Here is a 25,884-nt window from a genome sequence, read left to right on the forward strand (position 1 = left end):
TTGCCAGTCCCTGGTACGGGCGCGACACCGAGGGTTGCGATCCCGTTACCGGTCAGTAAAAAAAAGACAAAAAAAAAAAAAAAAAAAAAAAATTTAGGTTAAAAAGAACCCTTGTAATATTTAGAATAACTACTATCAAAAAAAGACTGGAATATGGCTGGCCAGTTAGCTCAGTTGGTTACAGTGCAGTGTTGATAACACCAAGTTCTGACCATACTGGCCAGCCACCAAAAAAAGAAAAGAAATTAGAATAAAAAAGAGTTTTACTGTTCTAAGGACTGGAGTCACATCTACTGGATCCCTATTTTGTGCCAGGTACTACACAGGTATTTTGCTAGTATGATCTCACTGACTCTTCAAAGCAATCCTTTTTGGTTGATCACCATTTAAAATAGAAGATTGTATTTAAAAACGGAGTCCAAGAGAGATTAAATAGCAGAGCCAGGAATTAGACCCAATTTTATGTGAGTTTAAAGTTTATGACTGCTCTTTTAATAAAAGTTCCAGATAATAAAAATGTAATTTCTAATGTTAGATAAATAGGGCATTACAGTACATAATTATGCCACTCTGACTTCAATCAAGCCATTAAATTCCTGTTTGTAATTCTTAGGCATGTGAAAGACTAACTTTGAGGATGCTACTTATCTTTTAAATATTTTGGGGAACCTTCTATTGTCTTACTTCCCAGAATTCTACTGAGGATTCTACTGAGGGTCTCACAGAGTTAATATGTCATAGAATTCTGAAAAGGTATCTTAAAGCTACTAGAAAAGTTTGAAACATTAAATGCCAGTTGATAAATGAATACTGTGTCCCACACAGGATGCTAATAAGAGTGTATATATACATATTATTCATCTATATACGGTTTATTCCCACACCCAACTCTGAGGTGTTTATATATTTTCATCTTATAAAACTTGTCCCACAGCTGGTTAGAGAAAGACAGATTTAAAACAGGTCCATCAGATTTTCAAACCAGTGCTCCAAACAACTTTATATGTGGTCTCCTTTATTTGAAAGATGAAGACCTCAAGGTTCAGAGGACTTAAGCAGATCAGTGTCACTTAAATCATAAGTATTAAGGATGGAAACACAACACAATCATTCCACAAGTAGTCAAATTCTCTTTGGACAACAGTACCTCCTCCCAAAATAAGATCAATTCAATGTTAAAGATACAAGACCTCCAAGACACCACCAAAGAAGGGTTACAAGTGTTAATTATATAAGATCCTACAATAATAACTGCCAACTTATATTCAGGACTTATGTGTTAAGGCACTATGCTAAGCATTTTGCTTACATTATCTTATTTAACCCTCATGACAAATTAAAGAGGATAAAGAAGGTTAATTAGTCTAAACTCAAGGCTAATACTCTTGCACATCTACATTTTCCCAAAGAGAGGGGTTTAGGCTATTTTTTAAAGCAGGGAATTTAAAAATTAGAATAGGGACTTCTCCAGAAATTAACACACCAACATAACACATTACTTCTAATCTAGTGTTCAGCATGAAAACCATACGTCTCTAGAAGAAAAAAGTTTTCAATACTTCCATCATGTACCATATCAGAGATGCGAGTGAAACTTGGCTTTACAATATACTAAATACTACACAAATCCCAGGACATCATAATTTGTTAATTTCAAAGATGGTCCACAATGTTCTGAATACATCCTATTCAGATTTATTTATAACACTAAATCATTCCTCATTTAAATAAGGTAGCATATGATATCTGCAAACTGCCAAAAATAGAAATGCTGAAAAGAGATGTTTTCAAACAGTATTAGAAGAATCAACCATTTCAAATGTTCAATGAACAATTGCTTTCCTTTGATAGTTAATAGAACTTTGTTGAAAGACTTGCTAAAGTAAGTTTGTTTTAATGGAATTCAGACTATTATTTCCATATTTTTCTTGTTCTCCAGAGAAACTAATATATGGAATCTGGGGTACAAATAGCAAAAAAATATATAGCAAAAAAAGAGTGGTAAATTTTAAAAAATTGTATATGAATTCACAAGCAGTCCACTCTAATCATGAGAAAAGAGAATTTTAGATCCTTACATATAAGAGAAATACATATAAAACCACTTTCACCTGTCTTGTTTTACCAAAACCCAATCTGTAACCAAAAGATACATATAAATTATAACAAAAATAAGAAATTTGGTATCTTAATCTAAAAAGCTGAAGATTAAACATATTTAATTAACGAAATTAACAAAATGAAAAAGAAAGAAATTAACGAAATGAAAAAGAAAGCCTATTGCCACTTGGCTTACATTATAAAATCATGAAAATGAACATTAAAAAAAAAAAAAAAACACCAAGAAAAATCCTACTGCAGGCAACTAAAACATGTTTACAACTTTTCAGTCATTAGAAAAAGAATTGCTAATAGATAAGCACACCACTCTTACTCATATTTGGAAAAGCAAATGGCAAACTGTTGAATGGAAAGAGAGCAAGGGAAAAAGAGCACAAAGAAATATTTAATCCGCTGAGCTCAGTTTACGTTGGTAAATATAATAATACTCCACTTGAAATAAAAGTATTATGTATTTTTCACATAAAAATTTTGTTTCTAGAATATTTTCACATCCCTCTTACTGACTTTTTTTTTTTTTTTTTTTTTTTTTTTGGCAAAAGTAAATACATATGAAAATCTTTCCAAACCAATCCAATAAGCATGCAAAGAAATATTTGCAGTGACATTTGTTGCAGCAATTTTTCTAACAAAAGCTTTGGCAGCTGGTCAGTACAGGGATCAAACCCTGGACCTTGGTGTTTTCAGCACCACATTCTAACCAACTGAGCTAACAAGGCAGCCCCATCACAACCCTCTTATTGAAATGTCACAACAACCCTGAGTAGATCAACTTTAAATATACTTGTTAAACATGGCTACATCAATAAGTTCAAAAGATCTGAACTTAAGTTATTTCAGAATCATCCTGCTTAATCAAGGATAACTTCTAAATTTTGGTGAAAAATGAAGATTGAATTTTCTTCATTAATACTAATTTTTTCCTACCTTTGAACAATTTGAAAGCAAATTGACTTACTGAATGATCAAGCATGTGACTCCCAAACAATTATTAAAAATTAAATTCCAAACAACCTACCACTTCTTGTTTAGTGAAGAGATTAAGGCAATCACTCAAAGCTACACAAGTTTCTCTAGAAGCTTCAGAGACAACTTCAACTTTCTGAAGAAATGATGGAAGTATTTCTATAAATAAAAAAAATAAATACGATGAGTGGGATTTTTAAGTAATCATAAAGTAAACTAAGACCACAAAAATATTTTTACATCTAATAACTTCATGTTTCCTTCCAGCTGTGTTAAACAAAACATATGGTAATGTTTCTTGGGCATCATTATTAAGCACCTACTCTATTTAGGGCACAAAAGGTGGTACAGAAAAAGAACAAAACCTCCTAGAAAGGTCTATACCCTACAAAGAGCAGAGACAACACTAAAAAAAGTTTATAGGAATTAAATAATAATGTAATGTTTTAAAAAAAATCTGACAAGAAGGACCGATAGCACTACTTAAGACATTAACATTTCCTTTTATGATATTCTATGCTAGATAAGTAATTTTATTCAAAAGCAAAGTGCTAAAAAAAGAGACAAAAATAATTCTGTAGTTGACACTGTGGCTAACATATCTGAAGGCGGCATTAACTCAACTTGCTCTAGTTCTTATTTGGACAAATGTTTGGCATAAATAGGTCTTTTCACAAAAAAGTGTCCCACCAGCCGCCAAAAAAAAAAAACAAAAACGTGTCCCTGTGGAGGTCTAGTACCTTTTAGTTTATGTTTAAATTGGCAACAAATCAATATTAGTATTTTTTCCAGTGCCCTAAGTAATATCTTAACACTCACACCCATTAAAAAAAAAAAATACCATAAACAGAATGCTGGTAAGAAAAGCTACAAAATGCCCATGTATCACATAAAAAACAAGTAAAATGTCATATCCTGTCCAGATTAATACAAAAAAAAATGTACTTAGTTAAAATAGTTTCTGACTTTTGTTAATTATACATTAAGATCCTTAAATCTGTCTCTTCCATCAAATAAAAATCTAAACACTTAAGAAAGCTTTTCACCAAAAAATAAAAGGAGAAAGACAATTAAATCTGTTGCATACTCTGTATTTCAAATAATCCTGACTTACTTAAAATGATATTCTTAAAACATGGTTAAGCAAGGTCAATAAACAAAAGTGATCAAGTAAATCCAAATGCCAGCAATTTGCATATATTAAGCCACAAAACACTGGGTCCCATTAAGACGCAAAAATTTTCAAATGGGAAACGAAATGCTGGTATTAGAGGAAAATAAAGTGTAAGATTGTGTCACTCAATATCACACAGATACCAAAACAAATCTACCAAGAACATACCAAATTATTTACAGTCATCATTGCTGAGTGATGAAATTGTGAATATTAATCTTGTTTTTTTCCAAATTGTCTACATTAACATGATTTATGTAAGCAAATTGAAATCCTTTTCTTGGAAAAATTATATCTCAAAATTCATAAGGCAAAAAAAGTGGGCAGCAAAAGGAAAAGGTCAGAGTGAATGAAGAAAAGTATAAATACCCTTTCATTAATATTGGGACGTGAAGAACAAACGATATTTCATCATATTTTTCATCTTATGCAACACAATTTCCTAGTATTATTATTAATAAAACCCAAATAATAAAAAACTAGTATATTCTAAAAATAAATTTGACTTCACATACTTTATTTTTCATTTTGCATCTTTGATACACATTGTGAACATTTATTCTCTACTTAGTTGCTAAATAGCAAGAGAGAATACCATATGCTAGATGCCATATGACTTAAATAGTACCTCAGCAGATGTCTCACACAGAACCGTGGACCAAGTACTGTGAAGAGATGTACAAGAAAAAACAGACACAGCCTCTGCCTTCCATAAATTTTCTGGGTATTCTAGTAATTTTCCACTTTCATGGCACAAATGATGGGAAGATGAAAACATAATCTTCATGGATACATTTCTCTTATTAAATATCATCAAGTTTAATCATCCTCAATTTTGTCTGTTTTAGATATTTCATAACTTAGATATTTGATTAACATAAAACAAACATTAATTGTCCAAACACATTTTTAGGATCACTTACAAGCGTTTAAGCAAAACTGATTCTGCAAACTTTCAAAAGATATTCCAAATATATATTTTATATATATAAAGATAAGTTTTTACAAGAATCCACTATTGAGAGAGTATCAAATTCTTTTACCTAAAACACAGTTAAAAGTTATGTAATTGCTCTGACAAACGAAAAGATTTTGAAATAAATATTAATGTGCACAGTGGCAGGGTTTAAGAACTAACCTGGCATATACTACACTGCAGTGCAGCGCATCAGGGGCCATTCCATTCACACTGGCATGCCTCTTATGTAATGATGTTTACATATTGTTACATAAAACTGTTAAGCTTCTAGAAAAGTGACCAACTGGGAATCACTGGAAATGATTTAAGCTATTTAATATTTAGAAACTAAACTGTCATCATAAATGCAAAAAGGCTGGTATGTTACCTTACTTGGCCTACTATAAGAATCTGACACAGTTAATTGAGGAAAAAAGGGTTTTTTTTGTACTAAAAATATTTTTGATGTCAGGAAAGCTGGTAGATCATATTAGAAAAGCTTAACTTTAGAGACATGTATAAAAAGCTCACAATCTGTCGTTTTTCTAATTATAGTGTACAATTTTTAATTGGGTAAGTTTTAAAAGTAGAGGGAAAGTACGTATTTCTTTATATGTTAACAAATTAAACTCTAATACAGACAACCTCCATTATTAATATAGAAAAAGTCCATGATCGTTCGCCTAACGTTTAAGATGCTCTATAAATTGAGTCAGTTTCAGCCAGACTGTTTTCCTGGAAATATTTGTTAACTGGGAAATAGTCTTCTACTTTACTGCCTCCAAATGTTTGTTCAAGATCTTCCCTCTGAATATTGGAAATAATAATTATTCATATTCAGAATTTTCCCCACTTAACAATGTTTATCTCCTCTCAAGGCCTAGTTCAAATGCCATCCTTCCCGTGAAGACTTCCTTGACTATCACTGTGGGATGTGACCTCTCCCCTGGACTCCAACAGCAAATCCACTTGGAATTGAGGACGTGGGTCATTCGTTGTATGCATGTTGTATCTCTGCTACCCTCTATAAATGCTAAACCTCTTCACCCCTTCAGACACCCCACACTGAACTCTGTATAAAAAGAAAAAAAAGACTCAAACATTTATTAAGTGAATAAGGAAAATAATAAAATATCTTATTTCCATGGTTTGCACAGAAAATCCGGGGGCCGGCCCGTGGCTCACTCGGGAGAGTGCGGTGCTGACAACACCAAGGCCCCGGGTTCGGATCCCATATAGGGATGGCCGGTTTGCTCACTGGCTGAGCGTGGTGCTGACAACACCAAGTCAAGTGTTAAGATCCCCTTACCGGTCATCTTTTAAAAAAAAAAAAGAAAATCCAAATGGTTTTGGATTATATTATTTTACATCAAAAGAATTATTGTACATTAGTTAAAAAATGTAAGATGAAAACATTTTTATTTATATGACTATAGGTTAGCTGATTAGGGCAGATTGAGAAATGGATAATTTTTAACTACATTTTGTTTTTTACTTGAGGCACGAGACAATATATTTCACCTGTTTTCAACATGTAACTACTCAAATATTTCTATCATTTGGGACAAGATATTAAAAGAAAAAAATGGATAAATGGCATTTCATTTCCTCAACTTTGCCCTCTGGTAAAGGTGCTACCTTAAAAAAAAATTTTTTTTTTAATTAAACACAAGCAGGAGAAAGAATAGTCCAAAAACTAAAACATCTAGTGACAAAGCTAAAGATCACAGGAAATAAAGAAAATACTAAAATGAGACAATTTATCTTTCATGTTGAAAAAAACAATGCAATGCATGTAACTAGGTACACGATGAGAGGAGGCATTTTAAAAACTGACTTTCATACCAGCTTGGAATTACATAAATGCCTCAAGAAAATCAGTACCCCTCTTTAAAATGGAGATAAAGATATTTGCACATAAAAATCAACTAGTCTTCTAAAATACTTCTACATAAAACTATAACTCCAGGGCCGGCCCAGTGGCGCACTGGAGAGTGCGCTGCTTGGGAGTGTGGCGGCGCTCCCACTGAGGGTTCGGATCCCATGTGGAGACCGGTTCCCGCTCACTGGCTGAGCGCGGTGCGGGCGCGACACCGAGGGTTGCGATCCCGTTGCCGGTCCCCGGTCTGAGACACCTTACTTCTGTGGGAAGGCTTTTCCTCTAGCTTACTCTTCCTTCCAGCTGTTCAGGATTCTTGGAATCTTCTTTTGAAAACATACTATGTAATTCTGACTGACAGATATTTGGTTACATTTTCCTAGTCCCATCAGCAAGAAAGCTCATTATGTACTCAGCCATCTTTAAGATTTTCCATGTAGTTTTCATTTTAGGCTTCAAAACATCACTCTTTTTTATTTCTTCTTCCTGACTTTCCTCTAAGGGCTTCTGAGAGAGTCAAATATCTGTAGTTCTTCCACATGGCCTTCCTCTAAAGGCTTCTGAGTCAAGTACTTCAAAAAGTACAGATATCATCCCTGGTTGGGACGAGACTAGACTTTGCTTGGAAGTGGAAAGCCAGTAGAGAATGACCAATCAGAAGGAAATCCTGTAGATACATAGACATGTCAGTTGATCCTTGGCTGACTTGGACCTCTCTGAAGAAAACAAAAAAAAAAAAAAAAAACTAAAACCCCAAAAAAAAAAAAATCAAGAGGTAACCCTATTTAAGAATATAAACTTACATATTTTTCATTCAAATTAATATGGCTACCTTGAATCCAACCATCCACTAAACCCCTGACTGCCCAGCCCCTCTGGTTCTGTCCTGATCTAGCATGAGTGTGAGTATCCCATGAGGGGGCTTGTAGATCTGTCCCCTAGAAACATCAACTGCTAGTGCTGAGGGCCTCTCAACGATCACACCCACCCTGCTGTTTTGCAAACTGGGAAACTGAGACCCAGAGAGGGGAAGGTTGTATCAGACTGTTGTATCTATATATCTATAAATTTACTAGTTACACTGGAGAATAAAAAATATATAGCTCAAAGTAGCATGTATTAAATGAGTAAAAGCATGAGTTAAATAAGAATAAAAAGATAATACCAGGAATGCTGTAAGATATAAACAGCAAACAAGTTGTACATACTTAAAAAATGTTAAATATTCAGAAAAGGGAGTTATTATGGACTAGAATAATCGAGTAAAGTTTAATGAAAGAGGTCAGACTTGAGCTGAATCTTAAAGAACAAGTAATATTTTTATTGCTAAATATAAGCCCAATAAAACAAGCATACCTAAACTATCTGTAATTATTATTTTCAGGCAGTACTGAAAATACTAGTCCTGAAAGAAAGACAGTTTCAGAATTATGATCATAAGAACTCTAGAGAGGTGAGAAGATTTCATTGACCACATACTATCAACCTTGTGGCAGGCACCATGCTGGTGCTCGAGATAAAGGGTTAAGTAAGAGAGAAACAGTCTTTGTCCTTATAGAACTTGCTGTCCCCTCAAACTCAGTGAAGCTTAAATTGTGTCCCCCAACATTCCAGGTGTTGGAAATTTGGCCCCCTCTGTAACTGCTGGTGGGAAGGGAAATCCTGTTATCGCAATTGAAAAATGGGGCCTTGAAGAGGTGATTAGATTGTAGGACAAGGCTGTAGTGAATGTATTAATAATGGTGGTCAGGGGTGTGGTTCTGAGGGCTTTAAAAGGAGAGCACATGAGAGTCTCTCTCTCTGTCTGCTCTGCCATTTTCTGCCATGTGAGACCCCTGCACTGCTGTAAACCACCACCAAAGAAAACTCTCACCAGGTGTGTTCCCTGGACTTTGGACTTCCCAGCCTCTGACAGTGTAAGTAATAAATTCCATTTTCTTTATAAAATACCCAGTTCTGTGTATTTTGTTATAAGCAACAGAAACAGACTAATACAGAAGTGTAGAGAGAAAGCATAAGATTAGTTGGAAAAAAATAAGATGAATTATGATTTAAAAAATTAGAAAAAAGAATACCTATCAAGGAAACCTTCTGTGGTCAAGTAAAACAGCAAAGAAGCAGCAGCACTATGAAGTGTGTTTTGCAAATAAGAGTTAAATACAGCAATAAGGAAGATTAATTTTAATCAAATTGAATAAAATCTCAATCAAAGGCTATAAACAGATCTGTATCACTCTTGACTGAACTATCCAATCAGCTCCTCATCTTATGGTAATGACATTATGAGAAAAAGGGTCAATGAAGTAAATACTAATTACGGTAGAGCCACATATGATCTAGAGAATTCCACCTATGGGAAGGTTAGGTGAGGAGTCTTGATAAGGTCTGTGCCACAAAGAACAAGATGAAGAAAGAATTTATGATGCATTGAAGAGTTAAGTTAGTCTGCATGGATGACAGAGCTTCAGGGAGGTTTTTGTAATAGTCTATGTGAGAGACATTGGTGGCTTGGATCAAGGTGGCAACAGGGAAGGTTGTGAGAAGTTTGTTGAATCAAGGCCTAGGATTTTGAGGAAAGACTCTTAAGTAGGTTGAACAGAAGTGCTTTTAAGATTTTTATTTCTTTTAAATAACTGAGATCATTCTAATTTCTTTGACCAGGGATTCACTATACATATTTAGTAACATACAATAAAGTATATGCATTAAAGTTGGCATGTAAAGTAACATAGCTTTCTTGGAAAGCAATTTAGCTATATGTATCAATAGGCTCAAAATGTTTATTTATTTCTAATCATGATATCTTTGTGTTTTGTTTTTTGTTTGTTTGGTTTTTTTTGGTTTTGGTGGCTGGCCAGTAAGGGAATCCAAACCCTTGACATTGGCATTATGAGCACCACGCTCTACCCGAGTGAGCTAACCAGCCAGCACTCAAAAATGTTAATACACTTTCACCCACTAATACCACTTCTGAGAATCCTAAGGTAATATAGTGATGAGTACAAATGTAAATGCATAATACAAGATTGTTTATAAGAGCCATAAACTGTATTTTACAAAAGGGTAAATTGAGGAATATATGGAAGAACGGATTGACAGCACAGCCTTTAGGAAGTCTTCCAATAGTTTCATTAGCTTGGGTGATTTTGTTTTTGCAACCAGGTTTTTGGTAAAGATAAAATGGTAGAGATTTCAATACTGCATTCTCTGAACCTTGAATTATGTGTTGATGATGCCAGATACATAAACTCTTGCATTCATTCAGACAGAAATTAGGTTTAAGGTTGTCCTTCTCAAAGCCATCACTGTTGAAAAAAATGTTTGTTGAACTAAAGTAAAGGGAACATCTAAGGTACATTTGGACAAATACAGAATATGCTCTATTTACTCCAACAGTAACATTTCTTCATATTCCCTGGGAGGATATAAACTGAACCTAGGAGTCCACTGAGGGAAACTAGTTCACAGTTAAAATTGACAGTTAATCATAAACTAACAGATAATGAAATCTATTATATTGTAGTGGAGTCATTTATATACACATCATGGCTAAAGTCTACAGCTACTGTTAAGGGTTTGAAGTCCAAGAAATATGATAATTTTTTAATTTACAAAGGAATTAACAATTTTTTCTCAATACTTAAGTTTGATTTTTCGGCTATTTACAGACAACTCTTGATAAAACTAAAGGGGAGTAAAGACATAAAAAGTTACTACTGAGAGGAAGGTTAATAATTAGGTAGATAAGTTTATAGATACATTTATAGAATTACAAAAGGTCAAGACCTGGAAACAACCAACCTCTTTATTGTATAAAAGGGGGTTACTAAGGCTCAGAGAAGTTAACGGTAGTTCAAAGTAAGAGCTACAGGGCTGGCCCCGTGGCTCACTCAGGAGAGTGCGGCGCTGGGAGGGCCGAGGCCATGGGTTTGGATCCTATATAAGGATGGCCGGTGCGCTCACTGGCTGAGCCTGGTGCGGACCACACCATGCCAAGGGTTACGATCCCCTTACCGGTCAGAAAAAAAAAGAAAAGAAAAAAGTAAGAGCTACAAGTGGCAGAGTAAAGACTCAAGCCTAAGACAGTATGATTCCAAAATCCACATCTTCTGGGATTCATGAGCAGAATTCTTGCTATGTAGCCAAAATGAATTTACACACCAACTTTAAAAACAGTCTTTAAATCTGGTTTTCTTAAAAGAACAAAAACATTACTAACCTATAAAGCAAGAATCCTCGGAGAGTAGAAATTTTAAATAGCCCTTTCAAAATTTCAAAATAGTTTTATCAAATATAATTCTAAATTCAAAACCAAAAGTTATCTAAAATGTACAGTCAAACAAAACTGTGAAGGGTCAATACCTATGATACTTGGTAGTGATTTGGGGGGTAGCATTTGCCTTTTTTTTTTCTTTACCTTTAGCCATGTCACACTCCTTAATCATTTTGAGAAAGCTGGAAATTTCCCTGTCTAGTCTCTGTTGGCATGTTTGTGCTTTCTGGAAAAAAAAAAAAAAAAAGACAAATTAAAACAAACTAATACAGGAATTTTATGTTGCTTATGCTTTAACGTTTCTTTCAAAACTTTCTATCACTGATAGATACACAATAATAATCGGGACATATTCTTTACAGAGAGAAAAAGGTCAGAGAAAATTTCCTTAGAAATGAAATATTTAGTTAATAAAGTATAGAATAATACAAATAAACACTTCTAAATTCCAAAAACATTCAACATCTATCATGTGGATACCATACAACTGCATTAATTACTGCCATGCCATTATGCCATGTATATCTGAGGAGTTAGATTTCTCTGATTAACACTTTTAGTAGGCTGGATTAAATGTCATCAAGAAATTATAAAATACATTCCTTAAGGATATACTTTAAAAATGTCTTTTGTCTAAAAAAAAATCCAGATGATCTTAACATTTGGAAACCACAGCTGATTTTTGTTTTGCAATCTAAGTGCATGCAGCAGCACATAATCAGACTAATAAGGACATTTTTTTAATAAGTCAAAGCTTATGAAAATAAGGTAAAGTCAATTATAGAAAGTGTTCTTCCTTGTCATTTGGAAGTTCTACATATTTAGATCCTTAAAAGCAAAATATAAATACATAATTTCATGACATACGTTTCATTCCATCTTAGCACAGATTTGAAAGTCCAAAATGAAAAATCAGATAAATCCATTTATCATATTAACAATGTCATTTTGAAGTTAGTTTCTCTTTAAAGAGGTGGGAAGAATAAAGCAAAAAAAAAAAAAAAATGTAAATTTGCTTGGTTATGGCAATGGAAAATATTTATTCTGAGAACCTTGACCTTATAAATATTAGAATCACACTGTTACAGATGGAGTAACATATTTAGCGTTATGAAACTTCCCTACTTTGTACGCCTAATTTCAACTGGCCCAATACAAAACACTCTGCTCCCCCAAAATTAAACCTATTATAGTTCAATGTGCCAAGGTGACACAGGTAAGCACCCTTTGCTTCTATTTTACCTTATCAATGTTTTAGTGCTTATGAACCTCAGCTCAACCACAGTAGAATTATTCACGGTTCCACATTAGTGACAGGCAATGTTCCATTTAAAATCTGCATTATCTGCATCGCTCTCTTTTGATTGAGAGTTCTAAAGCCTAAATATAATTCACATTTATTTATTTATTTGGGGGAAGGAGAATATCTACACTTTGTAATTTAAAACCCATAGAAAAAGAAATGTATGCTTGATAATTTTTTCAGACCTGGCCTGTGAATACAGGCTGAAGGCAGAAGAGCCAGTCTGCAGGCACTGAGCATGCACCGCAACCAAATGCACCACTCATGACTTATTAAAAGAAAATCATCATTCTCGCTCTATACATATTTAATCCTTCTGTTCAGGTGCAAGTTAACACTACTGTTCTTTCTTTTTCCTTTCTATGGTGAAAGGTAGCTAGATGCATAAAAGCAAGCACTGGCTTCATTTGCAGACTGTGTCACTGTAATAAACAAAACAGTTCCTGAAGTTACAATTAAAAGCAGGAACCACCCTCCCTAGCATCATCTTCAAATACTTGAATCATATTCACCTTCCTTTAGCAGATCTATCTGAAAGTTACTTAAAAAGTTTCCTCAATGATTTACTTGTTTTAAAAGGCACACAATAGGTCAGTTGGAGAAGATTCGATCTACAGATGCTGCTTTAGGTTGATTACAACATGTGTCTTCTGTTCTAAACAATTTAGTGCCATTTAATTGACACTAAAAAGAACAGAGAGGCTACTACCACAATAAAATTTAACACATTCTCCAATTTGCTGTAATTTCTCCTTAGCAGCTATTGGTCATATTATGAAAACCTAAAAGTCTATTTATGAAAGTTAATACATATGAATTCATTATAGAGTCCAGCATGGTGTCTCATTCTTGACTTCTACGTCATTCATGTTATGTCAGGGATTCTTTTTAAGTTTTCATTTCTATTTATTTATTCTACATATATGGGATTCCCCTGTGAGCAATATTTTACTACCTGAAGTTTGGCAGTATTTTTGGGAGTGGGGGGGTGGGTGGACAGTACAGGAATCCAAACCCTTGACCTAGGTGTTATCAAAGTATAGCAGTATTTTAACTTTGCCCAAGTTATCTGGGCAAAGTACACAAGAACAAGGATTATATTCACTGATAACGGAGGCCAGGGGATCAGAAGACACCTCAGGTGAGCTGCTGAACCCCACTGACAACACAGGTCTCCTGTTCCAACTTCTATCCTCCTAGATTTTAGCTGTTGGTTTTGTTTGACTTAAGCTGATGTTAAACTACCTTACGACCCTGACCTGTGGGGCAACTAAAAAATGTGTATCAAGGGGGTGGGCAGCCAGAGAGGAGTGGATAGGGTAGGAGAGAGGTAATTAATTCAGGCTATTTGCTGCAGAAAATTCACATTTGGTTAATTAGGAACAGAAGCAGATTACCTACTATCAGCAACAAAAAGGAACAAATGACTAATACATGCAACAACATTATAATGAGTGAAAAAAGACACCAAACAGCACATACTGTATGATTCCATTTACATGAAATTCTAGAACAGGAAAACTGACAATGCATATAATGACCTTATTATATCAGTGTTAGTAGATCAGTGGTTGTCTGAGATGCAAGTGGAGGACACCATCTGGGAAGGGGAGGAAGGGAATTCTGAGGTGTAAAAATGTTGCATATCTTGACAGGAGAGTAGGTACATTTGTCAAAATATATCAAATTGCAGATGTAAAGTGAGTTCATTCTATAGTATAAAAATTATACCTCAATAATATTAATTCAAACTTTTAAACAATAGACTGTAGAACTCTGATTAACGTTCCTCTTCGTGGAAAACAGCCAGTATTGCGAGTACAGGTGCCATCATACTCATCTTTAAGTCTTCCTAACTCCAGCCAAATCCTCTTCAAGGTCAACCCCATACTCCATCGTCCCTTGATCTAAGTCAACCAACAGCATACTTATTCTTTTTGGCACCTGGTGATTACTTTGTAATTTCCCTAATGTTTTATTTCAGAATAGATATTTACACAAAGTAAAAAAATAAAAAACAAAAGGATCTACAGAGAAAAGTAATTCTCCCTTGCATACCTATCAGCTCTAGAGCCCCTATTTTTGCCCCTTTCCTGGTCTTGAAGCAACAAATGCTAACTTCTCACCTTTCCAGGGATGATCTAAGCCTACACAAATACATATATGTATATCCCTGCTTTTTTTCTTCCAGTAGCAAAATATTTGATACACCATTTTATACCTTGCACTTTTCACTTAACTATACATTTTAAATATATCAATATACATAAATCATCTCATTCTTGTATGGATGTACCAATCTGTATCAGTCCTTTATGGAGGTACATGCATCTTTCTGCACATTTAGTTAGAAATCATTTATTCTCAACTCAGAAAAGTTTTATATTACTTTCTCAGTGGGTTAAAATTTAGCATCACCTGCTCATTACTATAACACAGATACAGTTCAGATCCTACACAATCAAGATATCCTCAACAACTAAAACCCTCACTATGCTACCCTAAACCAAAGTACCGAAAAGCCTACCCTAGTGCTGTCAACAGAACTTCCCATCATGTCAGAGATATCCTATGTCTGCACTGTCCAATCTTAAAATGTAGCCAGTTAAAATGAGGAACTGAATTTTAAATTTAAAGTAATTTAAACGTACACAGCACATATGGCTAATAGCTATTGTATTCGACAATGCAATTGAATACCAATACTGTGTTTGACTTTCTCTTCCAATTTTTATTTCTGAAATATTTTCAATTAAGTCAACAACCATGAGGCCAATATTTCTATTGTCTTAATACTTTTCTCCCTGAAGCTCTAACCTCAAGACAGTGATAGTATATACAGAGAGCTACGAGAAAATGTTTTAAGTTTGTAGAGGCCTTCATTTTGGAGGGAGGCAAGATGAGACGAGACCAAAAATACCATATAATGTGGTCACTTCTTCAGTACAGGCATTTTTCCCTCAATTTCTTTTAGGTCTACTTACTAATCCAAAAGCATTTTGAAGAAATAAGATCAGTTTTGTCATTAATTTGGATGATTTTAGAGTATTTCAGTCCTAGAGTATCTTGTTTCCTTTAAAATATCTATATACACCAGGTATAGATCCTTTCTATAAACCGGCCCCAAATTTTCTTGTAACTTAAGAACTCAAGGATCAAAGGCATCCTGGAGCCAGTCTACTACAAGCTACAATTCAACATACTTCAAAGCTCATTTCAGATTTTTACCTATTTTGGACCAGCTTCAGATGTTGAGTGTACAGTTAAGATTCACAGAATTAGCATTCGAATTCTTGTTGTACAGAGATATGTCTATGACCTACAAAACTTGAAGTGATTAACACTGGCTAAAACTCTCATTGACTTCAGGTGCTATAAAATCTAGAAGACAAAAAATCATGATTTTAAAGTTAACATATGAACAAATATTCAAATAAGGAATAAAATAAAAGATACTGGTATGCTTTGTAAATCTTTCTAGGTTTTATCATTTACCTTATATTGAGGGTAGATAAATAGGGAAGGATTTCTTTTCACTTAGGGAATACTGACTAAAAGTTAAAATATTTAGCATAGTTTTATTTTTTATTTGTTTAACATAATTTTGGCCATACCCTCCCTATTTTCCCAGTTTTAATGTTACTTAGATGCTCTAGTAGATGGGACTTTTGCAAAGATCACTGATCTGAAAATTATGTTTATGGCTCTCACATTATACATTAGGCTTTAAAATAGAAGTAGTGCTGGCAAAGCAATTTGTCAACAAATTCTGGGGAATGTTTTAAATAAAACATTGAAGAGGGCTGGCCAGTTAGCTCAGATGATTAGAGCACAGTGTTGTAACACCAAGGTCAAGGGTTCAGATCCCCATACCAGCCAGCCTCCCAAAACAAACAAACAAAAACACATGGAAGAGTTCAAATTCTTTAATGATCCATCATAAATTAAGATTAAGGATTGAAAGAGTCAAAATTCCTTTTATATTAAGTTTACCAGCCCTTAAGTCAGTAAAACTGCTTAGGTATTACTGAACTTCATTAAAGTTGCTGAGTTAGAAACGTTCAAATCCTACAACTAATTCATTTAATTTATTTTAAAAAAGGATTAAATCTAGTAGGCAAATTCATATGCTCTAACATAATTAATTGAATTGAAACTCATCATCCTTTCATAATTCTAATTCTTCCAAACCTAATTCCCATTCTTTAAGGAACAAGATGCAGTTAAAAGGTACGGCCAAGGGCTGGCTGGCCCTTGGCTCACTCGGGAGAGTGTGGTGCTGATAACACCAAGGCCATGGGTTCAGATCCTACATAGGGATGGCCGGTTCACTCACTGGCTGAGCGTGGTGCTGACAACACCAAGCCAAGGGTTAAGATCCCCTTACCGGTCATCTTTAAAAAAAATAAAAAATAAATAAAAATATGGGTAGGCAAATTCATATGCTCTAACATAATTAATTGAATTGAAACTCATCATCCTTTCATAATTCTAATTCTTCCAAACCTAATTCCCATTCTTTAAGGAACAAGATGCAGTTAAAAGGTACGGCCAAGGGCTGGCTGGCCCTTGGCTCACTCGGGAGAGTGTGGTGCTGATAACACCAAGGCCATGGGTTCAGATCCTACATAGGGATGGCCGGTTCACTCACTGGCTGAGCGTGGTGCTGACAACACCAAGCCAAGGGTTAAGATCCCCTTACCGGTCATCTTTAAAAAAAAAAAAAAAAAAAAAAGGTACAGCCAAAAAGTTTTGTTCCCCCCCCCAAAAAAAATACCTATTTCATTTCAATTTCATATGCTGATATTCCTTTATGGATAAGGCACAGATGTCACTTCAGAGGAGGCCTTCTTCATTCATTACTGATGCTCTCCCTTAACTCTAAGCAGTGAAGTTACAGATTACAAGTGGTTTTAAATCAAACTACTGACCAGAAAAGGTATCACTATGATTGCACTATTTAAACTCTGAACTACACAGTGAAGTCATAAAGGGCAGCAAGTCAAGCTATGCATGCTCCCCCTACTGGCAGCAATTTTTGAATATAATGACAATCAGATGACAGCAATGTAAAAGCTTAACAGTTCTCATTGTAGAGGTCTTTCATCTCCTTGGTAATTTGATCCCTAGGTATTTTATTTTTTTCGTGACAACTGTAAATAGGCTTACTTTATTTCTCTTTCTATTAGTTCATTATTTAAGTATATAAATGTAATTGATTTGGGGACATTTATTTTGTATCTTGCAATGTTGCTGAAGTTATTAACCACCTCTAGGAGTTTCTTGATAGAGTCTAGGTTTTTCTATATATAGTATCATGTCATCTGTAAATATGGAAAGTTTGACTTTGTCTTTTCCAATCTGGATTCCCATTATTTCTTTCTCTTGCCTGACTGCTCTGGCTGGTACCTCCAGTACTGTGTTAAATAGAAGTGGTGAGAGTGGGCATCCTTGTCTTGTTCCTGTTCTTAAGGGAAAGGCCCTCAGTTTTTCCCCATTCAGAAAGATATTGGTGGTTGGCTTGTGATAAATTAAATGGCTTTTATTGTGTTGAGATATTTTCCTTCTATACCTAATTTGTTGAGAGTTTTTATCATGAAGGGATGTTGAATTTTGTCAAATGCTTCTTCAGCATCTATTGAGATAATCATATGGTTTTTGTCCTTGAGTTTATTGATGTGATGTATCATGTTAATTGACTTTCGTATGTTAAACTGTCCCTGCATCCCTGGGATGAATCCCACTTGATCGTGGTGTATAATTTTTCAGTGTGTTGCTGTATTCTGAATGCTAATATTTTGTTGAAGATTTTTGCATCTATGTTCATCAAGGATATTGGCCTGTAATTTTCTTTTTTTCTTGTGTCTTTATCTGGTTTTGGTATCAGAGTTATGTTAGCCTCATAGAGTGAGTTTGGGAGAGTAGCTTCTGTTTCAATTTTTTGGAATAGTTTGAGGAGAATTGGTATTTCACACAACGACTAAAGAATATACTTTCTTCTCATCAGCACATGGAACATTCTCCAGGATAGACCACATATTAGGTCACAAATCTAGTCTCAGCAAATTTTTAAAAATTGAAATCATTCCAAGTAACTTTGCAGATCACAATGGACTAAAACTGGAAATTAATAATAAGGAAAACTCTGGAAACTATACAAATACATGGAAACTAAACAATAGGCTCCTGAATGACCTATGGGTCCAATAATAAATTAAACAGGAAATCAAAAAAATTCTCGGAACTAATGAAAATAAAGATACATCATACCCAGACCTGTGGGATACTGCAAAAGCAGTACTAAGAGGCAAACTTATTGCAATACATGCTTACATCAAAAGAATGGAAAGACTTCAAATAAACAACTTAACACTACACCTCAAAGAACTTGAAAAACAACAATCCAATCCTAAAAGTAGCAGACAGAAAGAAATAAGATCAGAGCAGAACTAAATGAAATAGAGACCCAAAAAACAATAGAAAAGATCAACAAAACAAAAAGTTGTTTTTTTGAGAAGATAAATAAAATAGACAAACCATTACCTAGGTTAACAAAAAAAAGAAGAGAGAAGACCCAAATAACAAAAATCAGAAACGAAAAAGGAAAATTACAACCGATACCACAGAAATACGAAGAATCATTAGAGACTATTATAAACAGCTGTTTGACAACAAATATGAAAACCTGGAAGATTTGGATAAGTTTCTAGACACATACAAACTACCCCCACTGAACCAAGGAGATAGAGAAAACCTGAACAGACCAATAACAAGCAACCAGACTGAAGTGGTAATCAGCAATCTCCTCTTTAAAAGCTTGACAGAATTCAGCTGTAAAGCCATCCGGACCCAGACTTTTGTTGGAAGGCTGCTAATTACCGCTTCAATCTCCTTGCTTGTTATTGGTCTGATCAGGTTTTCTCTCTCTTCTTGGTTCAGTCTGGGTAATTTGTATGTGTCTAGAAACTTATCCATATCTTCCAGATTTTCATATTTGTTGTCATACAGCTGTTCATAATAGTCTCTAATGATTCTTCATATTTCTGTGGTATCGGTTGTAATGTCTCCTTTTTCGTTTTTGATTTTTGTTATTTGGGTCTTCTCCTCTTTTTTGTTAACCTAGGTAATGTTTTGTCTATTTTATTTATCTTCTCAAAAAACCAACTTTTCTAGGTTGAGTGAAATAAGCAAAGCACAGAGGGATAGATACCACCACGTACTCACTCATAATGTGGGAGCTAAGAGAAAAAGAATGAAGGAAAGAAAGACCACAGTATTGCACTGGACTTGCAGAGGGAGAGAACGTTCCCTGGGCTACAAAATGGAGCGGGGGGGGTCTCTTAAAACAAGGGGTAATGAGAAAACCCTAGATGGTATCAAGCTTTCTTCTGGGGGAAGGTGGTGTTGTAAGGTGTTGCAAGGTGTTGGGCTTTGGAGTAGGAAAGAAATGTTCTTTGGGTACAGTGATCATTGAGGAGGTCACATTTAGGGCAAGATCAGTAAGATCAGAAGAAACCAGCCATACAAAGAGGATAGGTGTGAGGCTAGGGGGAGTAGGAAAGAATGTTCCAGAAAGAAGGAACAGCATTGCAAATACTCTGAGGGAGAAAGGAGTTTGGCGTCTTTGAGAGGTGGCCAGTATGGCTAGACTTAGTGGGGGGTGGGGGGGGGGGGGGGGGGGGGAAGAGGGTGGGAGAGGTTGGGGGTAACTGGGTGGGGGACACAGGGTACAAATGCAATTTGTGGTAATGGGTATGCTGCCAGTATGAATCTGGCCCTCAAGTCATTGACACAAGAGGTGACAATCAGCTTTGTATAACATGAATACCCATACCAATAAAAAAAAAAAAAAAAGCTTAGCATAGGAAGACACATACAAGCACATGTCCGTATTGTTAGAGCATATCTTCAGACACCTTTGATTGTATTACCATGACACAGACATTACAAATACCAATAGAACATGATGGAAAAAGAATAATACTATTTCCTTTGTCAGGAATCATAATTTTAAAACCTCCCATCTTAAAAAAAAATTAGTTCTTGATAAAACCTGCATGACAGTCAGCTGTAAAGGTCAGGTTATGTCTTCCTGTTACCTCTAAGGATTCCTTCAAGTCTGCAGCAGATACTGCATCTTCCTCTTCATCATCGGTCAACTGGTCCTGGGAACAGTAGTGAGTGCTGTAAGCAGAATGCTCTTCTATTGCTTCCAGCCAGTCCTGAAATAATCCAAGGATTTAAATAAAAATGAAAAGCATTTTTACTCCAAAAGATAATATGACAATGACCTGGAAAGCATAAAATTTACATGGAGAAATAAGTATGATGGCCTCAAAAAAAAAAAAAATAGCAACCAACAATGAAATAATAATGCAGGTTTCTTGTCTATGGTAAGGCTGGGTAATAAACTTTCCCAGTACTTTCAAAAATATCATCTATAAGCTTACTTATTCATTTCTCAAATACATGATAGAAATTAAAAGATGGGTAAAAATTTTTTCAATTAAAATTATATGTTCTCAACACTGTTGAATAAGTTATTAAATAATAATGGATCCAGATAATCAATTTAACTAACCTGCAATTAAATTATAAGTGCAAAAACACTCTAATAATTTTAAGATAGCCAACAATTGCCCTGATGCTTTACCTTTTATGATGTTTTATAAAAAGCTGTGGTTTCACAAAAAGAATGTTTGGACGAAAAACACCTTACTTCTTACTAATTTTTTACAGTATTTCTCAGGGTCAAATCTTACCATTTGATAAAATGTTGGGACAGTCATGAGTCAGATTGTTTACAGTTCTTTGCAGAGCCAAAGTTAACCACTTTGGGAGATAAGATTCCTTTAACCCCTTACAGGATTCATAATAAAACAAAATAGGTCTACGGTTTTATTTATAGGAATACGGATTCTCCATTAAATGACTATATGATGAATTTTGGTCACATGAATCCCAATTTTCTTGCTTGTGGCTACTGTTCAATTTACCACAAAGGAAGACTGAGTCTAAATTGTAACAAGCATCAGAACACCTGGATTATAGTTCAGGCTCTGTCATTTGCTAGCTGTGCAGGTTTGGGAAATCACTTCAGTCTTACAGTCTGCAGTTTCCTCACCTATAAGTTAAGGAGTAGACCAAATAATCATTTAGTCTTTTTTCCAAAAATAGTAAGGGCCAATTACATTCAGATCATCAAAATGAAAAATTATGAACAGAAAATACCTGCAGGTATTTACATATTGATAAGAACTAATTCATAAGTTTCAAAAGCTTCATATAATTGCTCCCATTAAAAAAGTACAATCAACAGGATCTTAGATGTTAATATTGAACCTATGTTATATTCTTCATGTCTTTAGATGTTGTTTAAGTTTTATGAAAGATAAATGAATCCAAAAGATTACCTCTCTTGACTGTTGAAGGTTATTCTTAGGAACCCTGAAGCCATGAATAGTGTCATCAAAGCATTTAATAAAGAAGAGGCAGCTATCAGTGGATTTTACCTTGGATACAAAGAAGTCAGTAAGTTAAAACTACTCACTCACACGAAAGGGGACCTTAAATTATCTACACATAAAATTTAAAGTGTTAACATGATTTAATGATACCCAACTGGACAACATTTAAAATACTGACTGATAAAAATCAGGAAAAAAATTAATACAGGGGAATTATCAAATGCACTGTAGCTTATCTATGTCAAATCTGGCTTTCACATTCTTCATTACTCAAAGTAAATACTAATAGTTCATTAGGTGTGTAGTCTTAGTTTTATCCTTTCTATTAATTATAACTTAGGATGCACTTGGGCTATAAAATCCTTTAACTACCACAGTTCCAATTTCTTATTCATACCACTCTCCTGAATTTTTTGTTTGAGCTGAGTATAGAAAATATTTGAGCTGAATATAAAAGAACAAGTAATAGATAAGGCTGAAAAGAGGAAAAGAGAAAGAAGATAGGAAGAACCAGAGATAATAAATTTTTTAAAAAAATAAAAATTTGGAAAGGGAAAGGATGTAAGAATGGAAAACAGCAGACTTCTGCTTCAAGACTCGACTGACCAGAGGACCCCCTTTGTAAAAAACAACTATAAAACCTGGACACAAAACAAAAAGCAACCACATGAACGAACTGTAAAACGAGTAACATTTCACAGACTCTGACGGGAGTGCACACTCTCGTGAAGGAAAGGGAGCTCTGGAATTCAGTTCCCTGATCCCCAAGGCTTCTCACCTGGACTAAGTGCAGTCCATGTGGTGACATGACAACAGCGAGGGACACATGGAGAACCCAGCCTTTCTTGTCTCCAGAAATTAACAAAGCAGGGCAGCCATAAACACTAAAGAGAACAGGGAATCCTCCAAGGGAAAGAGACAGAAAGGGGATCCCCAAATTTTGTCTACTCCATCTCTAACTGACCCATGTTCCACACATGCACAGAAAAGATTCAAAGCAGCTCCCATAAACACAACTATACGAACTGAGACCCGAGCTGCCACCCAAAACAGAATTTACAATCCAAACCAAGCCAAGAAAATTACTTGCTAAAACAAATAACATGTAACAGAGAAAAGTAATAGAATCCAGAATCTCCAGAACTTAACATTCATAATATTAAGGATATAACCCAAAATTACTCAGCATATGAAGAAGCAAGAAAGTAGAACACATTCACAAAAGAAAAATCTAATTAAAGGGCAAATATTGTCAGAATGGATAATAGGGACTAAAATATACACCACCTACAAAAGACAGAAAATAAGCATAAAGATACAAATAGGTTGAAAGTAAATAGAAAAAAAGACACCTTGAAAACAGTGTGCACAAGAAGGCCAGAGTGATTATATGAAATAGATTTCAAAACAAAATGCATTACAACAGATAAATAGGGCCACTACATAATGATAAAAGAGTCAATTAATCAGAAAGGCAATAATCGTAAATATGTGATCAGTAACAGCAAGAAATACATAATTCATTAAGCATAGTTGGAGATTTTAACACTGCCTCTCAGCAACTCATACAACTAGCCAAAACCCAGAAAAAAACCAGAAAATCTGAACAACACTACCAAGGACCACAACTGAACTAAGATTTATAGGATACTACACCCAACAATAACAAAATACACAGTAGATAATCCATAAGCACAGCCATCAAAAAAGCCTCGATAAACTTAACAAGACGGAAATCATATAGAATATGCTCAATAATCAAAATGGAATTATACTATAAATCAACAAGAAGATAATCAGGAAAAGTCCAATTATTTGGGAATTAAACAACATAGTTTTAAATATTCATAGCCTCAAAGAAGAAACCACAACATATATTAGAATATTTTGAAATGAACGATAATGAAAATACAATATCCAAAATTAGTGGGATGAAACAAAAACAGCTATAACGGAAAGAGCACAGCTTTAAATGGCTACATTAGTAAAGAAAATAGGTCTCCATCAATAACCTAAGCTTCAACCTTAAGAAACTATAAAAGAGAGCAAATGAAATCCAAAGCAATAAAAATTTTTTAAAAGAAAAAATCAATGAAATAAAATAGAAAAAAGAAAAACAATAGAGAAAATTCAATAAAACTCAAAAGCCAATTCTTTGAAAAGATCAGTAAAATTGATAAACTACTAGCCAGATTAATCTAGAAGAGAGGGGACACAAATAACCGTTATAAGAAATGAAAGAGGATATAATACTACCTGTCATACAAACAATAAAAAGATAGTAAAGGAAAACTATTAAGAAAAGTTTGATAAACTAATGAAAATAAACAAAAATAACAAAAACAACCCAAGAAGAAACAGAAAATCTCAAAAGCCCTATAGCAATTGAAGAAATTAAATTTGTAATTACAATCCTTCCCACAAAGAAAACCCCTGGTTTACGTGGTGTCACTGGTGAGTTACAAGCATTTAAGGAAAAAATAAACCTAATACTACACTAACTCTCCAAAAAACTGGAGAGAGAACACTTTCCAATTTATCATGTGAGGCCAGTATTACTGATTCTAAAACCAGACAAACACATCACAAGAAAACTCTAAACCAATATCCATCGTGAATGCAGATGCAAAAATCCTTAACAAAACATTAGCAAACAATATAGTAAAAGGATAATATATCATGATCAAGCGGGATTTGTCCCAGTAATACAAGATTAGTTTAACACCCTAAAGTCGATCAACACATTTCACCACATTAATAGGATACATAGAAAAACCATATGATCATTTCTGTAATATGGAAAAAGCATTTCACAAAAGTCAACGCGTTTTCATGATGAAAGCCTTCAGTAAACCATAAAGTGGTATTTACTCCACCAGATTAAGGGCACTCGATAGTGAAAGGCTCAAGGTCTCAATGCTCTATACTTAACATGAGAAACAAGAGGAGGATGTTAATTCTCACCAGTTATATTTAAAATTATACACAGGGTCCTATAAAATACAATAAAGCAAGGATAAAAAAGAAAAGGCAAAAGGATTGGAAAGAAATGCAACAATCTTTATTAGCAGACAACATAATTGTACGTGAAGGAGACCCTGAGAAAATCTATGAAAGAGTGACTAGAACTAAGAAATGAATTTAGCAAGGTTGCAGGGCATTAGATAAATACTCAAAAAATATTTTTTTATTTATATATACTAGCTATAAAAAAATTAGAAAATGGGAATTATAAGTCCATTTATAATAACTTCAAAAATAAACACATAAGAATACATTTAACAAAAAATTATAAAACATTGTAAAAGGATATTAAAGAAGATTTCAATAAATGGAGAGAGATGCGATTTTCATAGTTTGGAGGTTTTCAATATCGCTAAGTTGACAAGGCATTCTGCCCCAAGTGAATCTAGAGATTCAACTCAATCCCAATCAAAACAAGCATCCCAGTACACTGAAAATTGATGAAAGATATAAAAAAAATTGAACAGGGTTATTAAAAAAAATCTACTGAATCTCAGTGAAAATAGTGTATTTCATACGTAAATTAAACTAGAAAGTGAACAGAGCCTGCCTTATAGAAGTCTCTGAATAAATGCCCATTAGATTATACTGACATGTGATTCACAGATGCAGGCTTTAAGCAGACAATTACATGAGAACTAAAAATACAAAACAGGATAGGCAAAAAAGGCAGGAGCTAATCAATTCAAGAGACACAAAAGACAAAGAAATTTCAAATG

At 34.4% G+C, this 25,884-nt stretch overlaps 1 protein-coding gene across 1 annotated transcript in view; it reads right to left on the reverse strand.

Annotated features, from left to right (window-relative positions):
• The window catches only part of LOC103603119 (oxysterol-binding protein-related protein 1-like), a 141,325-nt gene that overhangs the window by 45,981 nt on the left and 69,460 nt on the right, over positions 1-25,884 (reverse strand). The window contains exons 12-15 of the mRNA XM_008587593.1: positions 22,088-22,186; positions 20,774-20,896; positions 11,516-11,597; positions 3,140-3,246 (exon numbers count right to left, since the gene is read on the reverse strand). Of these exons, the coding sequence (XP_008585815.1) occupies positions 3,140-3,246; positions 11,516-11,597; positions 20,774-20,896; positions 22,088-22,186 (411 nt within the window). The remainder of the gene's footprint in view (positions 1-3,139; positions 3,247-11,515; positions 11,598-20,773; positions 20,897-22,087; positions 22,187-25,884) is intronic.

Source organism: Galeopterus variegatus, unplaced genomic scaffold (assembly GCF_000696425.1).
Source record: "Galeopterus variegatus unplaced genomic scaffold, G_variegatus-3.0.2 Scaffold4462, whole genome shotgun sequence".
Classification (NCBI taxonomy): domain Eukaryota; kingdom Metazoa; phylum Chordata; class Mammalia; order Dermoptera; family Cynocephalidae; genus Galeopterus; species Galeopterus variegatus.